A 7,315-nucleotide genomic window follows, 5' to 3' on the forward strand; every position below is an offset into this window, starting at 1 on the left:
TATGATAGAGGAGATGTTATTGGATTGCACACAAAAAATAAAAAATAAAATTGCTTAAAAATAGTAATTAAAAATAAAAGATAAAAAAGGAAACAGAGAATGGTTTATAATTAAAATTGATTACTATAATAAGTAAATGATTTACAAGGTAAGTATGCAAATTGAGCTTTTCGATAATAAAATTAATTGGGAAAGATTATATTTTTTTTTTATTACTTGTTACTATCAATTTTGATATGGTTGGATCAAATTCAAATTAACGACTTTCAGATGATGTTACTTTGTAATCGCTGATTCAATTTTGATCTAACGACGATAAAGTTGGTAATACAAAAAAATGATAGTAAGTAATAAATATAACCTATCTCAAATTAATTAATACAATCAATAAATATTTGAAGTTTAAGAAAAAAAGCAACAGAATAAAAAGCACCAATAAATATACAAAAAAGAGCATGTATAAAAAATATATATATATATATATATATATATATATATAGATATATATAGACACACAAACACACAAAAAGAGCATCTGAAATCTCAATCCAAAGTAACGGAATACAAAAAGAGCTCTATCATATTACAAAACTAAAATAAAAAATAAGAGCTCTATCAACAAAAGTCAGAGAAATATTCTTCCTCTTCAATATTGATGGAGAACTGTCACGTGTACTTTCCTCATTCTTCATTCTTTTTACCCAAAGGATCTTAAGCCTACCCCACTGTCACCGTCCATCTTTTAATTTCAAGTTTATCAACGTGACTCGTGAACCTCATTTGGCAGTATTCACCCGACACAACTGACATTATCTTCATATGAAGTATCATAGAAGAGCAAATTATGGGTAACAAACTACGAGGAACTTGTTTATAAAATTTTAAAAAGATGTATATGAAAGACTTTTTTTTAAAAAAAGAAAGAAAGTAATACACATTTTTATCATTCAAAAAAATATAAGTGATATATTAATTTAGCTTTATAAATTATAATAATAAATATATCAAAATATTCGCTTAACGTTTATTTTTGACATAAAAATACCATTAAATTATTAATTTATGCTGGAAATTAATTGATTGAATTTATAGACACGGTTTGGACCACTTAAAATTTGATACGGGAGGACCGATTCAAAACTCTTCTTGTGACTATCTGCATAAATTTGTCGAATGCTCCCATAGGCGAAATCAACGGTGCATGAGGATTCAAGTATCCACGCCATGGCATCTGATGGTCTGGCATCGTGACAAAGTCCTGACAATAAACATATGATGTGGGAGCCAATAATGGTGACTCCATTTTAATCTTTACTTCTTTTTTATATTTCCATTTATAATTCAAAAACTTTTCTTATTTAATAAATGGGTGTATCCAGTTGGGTGTAGTATTAGAAAAATTTCCCTTGATAAGATGGTGAATGATGGTCGAATGAACGTATGAAAATGAATTGAAAAAAAATATTAATTTAAGAATTCCCCAAATATAAAAATATTTTTTATAAAAGTATGTGTTCGATACTTTCCGGTATAACTTTTGGGAGAAATTTAAAATTTTAATTATGGACCCTTTCCAAATCAAAATATTGCAAAATGAAATATTTAAAGCTTTAATTACGAACTCTCTCCAAATTAAAATACTGCAAAACGATGAACTTATTCGAATATTTTTAAAAGTACATCCACTACCGAAAAATATTTTCAAGTGCACGCCAAACGCGCAAGAATATCATTGACGCAACTCCTAAATGGTCAAAAACCCAACAAGGTTGCCACCAATGCTATCGCATGATCATGTTTTATCTCGTTTGATTTGATAAGCATACCATGTGACTTTCTATAAGATAATACTTCTGAATAAATAAACATCTTCAATTTGCCACCATGCCATGCCACCACACCAAGTTATCACATAGTGATTTAAATTGTTAATTACGAAATTAATTTTCAAATCGTGGATTATTTTGAATAGGAGATTCAAAAATATAATAAAAAATCATTTAAAATATATTATATAAATAACGTATAATATTTAAGTTAATAACTTTAAACTAGGAATTGACAAGATAATCCAACCATAACTTTGACAAAAATAAAATTAAAAGTTATAATCAATTGTAAGATTCTACAACTATGTACGAAACTATTATTTATTTATTTTAATGGTCTACCCGAGGCATCTTCCACATTTCCTGCAGATACTTCCAAAAGTTGTGACAATTCATGATTCATGTAGGCGTGTTAATTAGTCAATCATTTGAAATTATACTAGTAACTAAAACAAAATCAAACAAAGTTAGGAAACTGTTGTTTTCCCTAGCAGTCACCAAAAAAAAAAAAAAAATCTACATGTATGATGCTTATGAAAGCTTAAAATAATTTTTTCCCTTTGTGAAAAAATTATATAGAGAGCTTTAGGAACTTATACCTTCTTCCGTGGACCAGTATAAACTGATAATGTTCAATGGATTTCCTTTATTCCTAAGTTTCCCACTGAATCCCAGCTTTTCACTGAATGACTGGTTGGTTGAAGGAGCATCACGAAGTGCTTGTCATTTTCTCAAATCATATGCATATTTTTTCCCCAAGGATTTGAACCTGGTACCACTTTTGGTGGAGAATCAGTTACCACTTACATGTGACTTTTTCCTCAAAGCATGTAATTTGCATCCTCTCGGTATGTTCTTATCCCTGCACTGCAGCATTTTAATTTTTTTTCAAATATTGCGTCCCTACATATCAAGCAACATTATAATTCCGTGCGCATTATATACTCACGTAACCACTATGTGTGGTTCCAAATAGCATAAGTGCTTCCCCAAAAGAGTGTTTGTTTCATCTTTAGAGATATCAACTCTTAAGACCTTATTACCTTAATTTCCTCAAAACACAAGGAAGAAAAATGGTTGTGATGGATCTCAGAGAAATGAAGAAGACCTTCGGTTACCATGTTCTCACCGGCCGTTGGTTCATGGTCTTTGCCTCTTGTCTAATCATGGCAGTTTCTGGAGCAACCTATATGTTTGGTTTATACTCAAACGAAGTCAAAGCCTCTTTGGGTTATGACCAGTCAACTCTAAACTTGATAAGCTTCTTCAAGGACCTTGGTGCTAATCTCGGAATTTTCTCAGGTTTAATCAATGAGATTAGCCCTCCTTGGGTTGTACTAGCCATGGGGGCCATCATGAACTTCTTTGGTTACTTCATGATATGGCTCTCTGTCACTGGACGCATTGCAAAACCCCAAGTTTGGCAAATGTGTCTATACTTTTACATTGGTGCTAATTCACAGTCTTTTTCAAATACTGGTGCACTGGTCAATTGTGTCAAAAGCTTCCCAAGAAGCCGTGGCAGTGTTATTGGACTTCTCAAGGGTTACGTGGGTCTAAGTGGTGCCATTTTCACTCAATTCTACCATGCCTTCTATGGTGATGACTCAAAAGATCTTATCTTTCTCATTGGTTGGCTTCCTGCTGCTATTTCCTTCCTTTTTCTTCCTACTGTTCGGATATTGAACATAGTACCACAACCCAATAAGGAGCTTAAGGTTTTCTACAATCTTCTATATATTTCACTTGGTGTTGCTGGGTTTCTCATGGTGTTGATTGTCCTACAGAACAAGTTGAGTTTTACAAGGATTGAGTACGTTGTTGATGGCATAGTGGTTCTTTTCTTACTTCTCCTCCCACTTGCTGTGGTATTTAAAGAGGAACTCAAACTCTGGAAGACTCAAGACAAAACCTTAAATGAATCAGATGCTTCTCGATTGAAATTAGTCACCGAAGTTCCACCTTCAGTTATGGAATTGCCTCAGCCAGAATCACAGGCAGCACCAGCTTCCACAGCCACCACAGCTTCCAAAGTTTCGTGTTTGAGGAACATATTCAAACCCCCAAACAGGGGTGAGGACTATACAATATTCCAAGCTATGTTCAGCATTGACATGTTGATTCTGTTCATAGCAACAACATTTGGTGTTGGAGGAACATTAACAGCACTTGACAATTTGGGACAGATTGGGAACTCATTGGGATACCCAAGTAAGAGCCTCACCACCTTTGTGTCCTTAGTGAGCATATGGAACTATCTAGGACGAGCACTTTCTGGCTTTGTCTCTGAAATATTCTTAACCAAATACAAATTCCCACGTCCTTTGATGCTCACTCTAGTTATGCTTCTTTCTTGTGTTGGCCATCTTCTAATAGCCTTTGGTATCCCAAACTCTCTTTACTTTGCTTCTGTGATTATTGGGTTTTGCTTTGGTGCTATGTGGCCGTTAATGTTTGCAATCATATCTGAAATATTTGGCCTCAAATACTACTCCACATTATACAATTTTGGAGCCGTGGCAAGCCCTGTTGGGTCTTACATACTGAACGTGAGAGTGACTGGTTATTTGTATGATAAAGAGGCTTTGAAACAACTGGAGATGAAGCGACTCATAAGGCAAAAAGGGGAGGACTTAACTTGCATAGGAGTACAGTGCTATAGGATGGCTTTTTTCATAATCACTGCATCAACGTTGGTTGGATGTTTTGTTTCTTTCATTTTGGTGTTAAGGACCAGAAAGTTTTACAAAGGTGACATTTATGAGAAGTTCAAAGTGGAACTAGAGACACCACGGACAGAGAAGGTGAATGCCAAAAGTGGTGCTGTTCTGTATGAAACTGAAACTCTTGTAACCTTAGGCAGCACTGGGGCCTCTACCGCCACCACAACTGGCATGGAAGAACCGGATAAAATCAGTAGAAAATGATGTGTATCTGAAGATTGTTTGGTTTGCAATGGTTTGAGTAAAAAACTTGGCTCTTAAAACTTGTGTATACCATGATTTTACATTTTCAAAACTAAAGCAATCATGCAATTACTTTGCATCAAGAATGATGGACTTTTATGGGATATAAATTATATTATAAACTTGCATTTAATAGGCTTTATCTTTAATGTCTATATTTATATTATCCTCTTTATTTTAAATAAAATTTGAGTTTCGAATCATTCGTTGTCCTGTACTCTTCTTCTTCTTTGAATGTGTGTGTGTGTGTTTTTTTTTTTTAATAATTATCTCAAAGGAATATGAACAATATATTATTTTAGGGTTCATTTAATCTTATGTTGAAAGAGAGATCTTCTCTCATGTTGTGACACATATGTGGTGGGACCCGTCATTTAAAGAAAAAAGAAAAAAAAAGAAAAATGAATGTCACGATTTTCAATGAGTGTGTAGAAGATAAAACTGCTCTTATGCAATATAAGAGTAGTTTTTTCCATTATTTTATTATAATAATATATTTTATATTTTATTCTATAACCTCGTATATCAGTTGTTAGCATGGGCTTTTTTTTTTTACAAGGTTGGCATAGCTTTCTCTTTGATGATTATATTTATTTTCCTTCTTAAACTTAAGTGAGCTACCTATTTTAGATTTATATTGGATTAAAATACTTATTGCACTGGTATGCAACACGACACATGCATGGTAATAATATTGGATTACTATAGCATCGGTATAAACATAGATCCTATCATCCATCCTCATTTAACACTTTTTAAATTAAGTAAACATAAAGTATTAAATAAAAATAAAAAAAACTAATATCTTCAAAAATTAAAAAAAATAATAATTCTTTTTGGTAAAAAAAAAAGAGGATAGTAAATTATTCAGGTTAATAATACAGAGAAGGTAATTAATGTTTTTTGGCTTGACTTGATGATGGTGGGGGTTTTTGAATAGGAAGAGTCCGACTTGACAAAAATGCCCAATTTTAACTAGCTCCTTCTATAGGTACTTCGGCCCAACTAGACAATTTCTCCGGGCTGGAACAGCATTAAAGAGCCCTATTTGTGGGACACAAATAGCCCGGTCCAAAGATGACTTATAAAGGTCATAGTACTATCAGTCGTGAGTTTGCATTTCGGAGACTAAAGTTAGTTAGGGGTAGCGGTAAGGTGGGCAAATAATCAAAAAATTGAACTGAATCATGAATCAAACCGAACCGAACCGTCCTTTAAAATAATCGATTTTTAAAAATCAGTTCATGAACCGAACCAATTTTTAAAGAACCAGTTCAAGAACCGAATCGTTTCCGAACCTAACCGAATTGATTTTTATAAGTTTATTTTTTAAATTTTATATTTTTTTTCTTTTCAAAAGAGGGTAGACCCGAATCGGTTTTGAACTGGTTTCGAACTGAACCATTTAAACCAATTCGGTTCGATTTTTAAAAAAATCCAGTTCAGTTCGATCCATGCACATCCCTAGTTAGGGGTGTTTGATTTGTGGGATAACAGAAATATATATATATATATGAGTCAAGATCATTTTACACCTGTGTAAGTTACACTCTTAATCTTATCCGTTAACCTCACTTATATCTAAAGGCTCAAATTTTTTTAATAATGTGAGCCATTGGATATAAGTGGATCAATGGTCAAGATTGAGTGTAAGACTTCTAACTCTTACACCGGTGTAAGAATATCCTGCATATATATATATATATATATATATATATATATATATATATATACACACACACAAATAGAGAGAGGGACATACCTTGCCCTTCGTGTACTTAATTATCCTTGACAAAGAAATTGGAGGCTTATTAACCTTTCTCATAAACAAGCGCTTGAGTATTACAACATTGAACTTGCTGCCAATCCTTTGAACAAGGAAGCAATAAAGTTGATCATGTAACATTTAGTCAGAATCCTCCGATGCATGAATAATAAATAGCAAAAAGGTAAACATAAATTTGATTTGACCATTATTGTAGAACATAGCAAAGGGTAGCTCTAAAAGCTTGAGCTAACTTAATACATTCAAAACTTGATACATAACAATGAATATAAAACCAGTTCCCTCGGTATAATGAAAGTAACAAGCATGTGTTATCAGCATTAGCATGGTTAAAAAATAGCATCATTGGGAACCTTTAGTCTTTTACAAGGACAAAATTGAAATCAACAAGAGACTAATTCCATACACGGTAAAAGTAAAACATTTGAATCAACACAAATGGAGATAATCAAATACAGTATTTGTACCGTTCGATACAACGAGCCCACTATGTACTCTTGAGGGTAACGTCACTATATGGATTATACCTCTAGATGAGGTAAAGACCAGGCTAGGAGGTAATATTCCAAGGGGTAGCAAGCTGATATTAATGACAAACAGATAGTAAGTGTATAACTGAGAAGTAAATGGGCATAATAACAGTACATAAAAGGTAGCTCTTTCCCTTGTGCCCAAGGGTGGTATTTATAGGAGTCCAGGAGTTTGATCCGTTAGGGCTTACGTATTGGAGGTCA

At 33.2% G+C, this 7,315-nt stretch overlaps 1 protein-coding gene and 1 non-coding gene across 2 annotated transcripts; one reads left to right on the forward strand and one right to left on the reverse strand.

Moving 5' to 3' along the window:
* Positions 1-2,406: 2,406 nt before the first annotated feature.
* LOC133291552 (uncharacterized) lies at positions 2,407-4,941 on the forward strand. Its single transcript, XM_061489832.1, has one exon. The coding sequence runs from the start codon at positions 2,903-2,905 to the stop codon at positions 4,754-4,756; it is 1,854 nt and encodes a 617-aa protein (XP_061345816.1). The 5' UTR covers positions 2,407-2,902; the 3' UTR covers positions 4,757-4,941.
* A 1,916-nt stretch (positions 4,942-6,857) lies between these two features.
* On the reverse strand, positions 6,858-6,934 carry LOC133291558 (small nucleolar RNA snoR53Y). Its single transcript, XR_009748812.1, has one exon. It is a non-coding gene; the product is annotated as a small nucleolar RNA snoR53Y (small nucleolar RNA).
* Between the last annotated feature and the right edge of the window lie 381 nt (positions 6,935-7,315).

The sequence above is a fragment of the Gastrolobium bilobum genome, unplaced genomic scaffold (genome assembly GCF_033153095.1).
Source record: "Gastrolobium bilobum isolate Gb01-03AN ecotype WA unplaced genomic scaffold, APGP_CSIRO_Gbil_v1 utg53868, whole genome shotgun sequence".
Lineage (NCBI taxonomy): Eukaryota > Viridiplantae > Streptophyta > Magnoliopsida > Fabales > Fabaceae > Gastrolobium > Gastrolobium bilobum.

What these genes read in the sequence shown, in the direction of transcription:
- LOC133291552 (XM_061489832.1), top strand. Translation starts at nt 2,903, where the DNA reads ATGGTTGTGATGGATCTCAGAGAAATGAAGAAGACCTTCGGTTACCAT.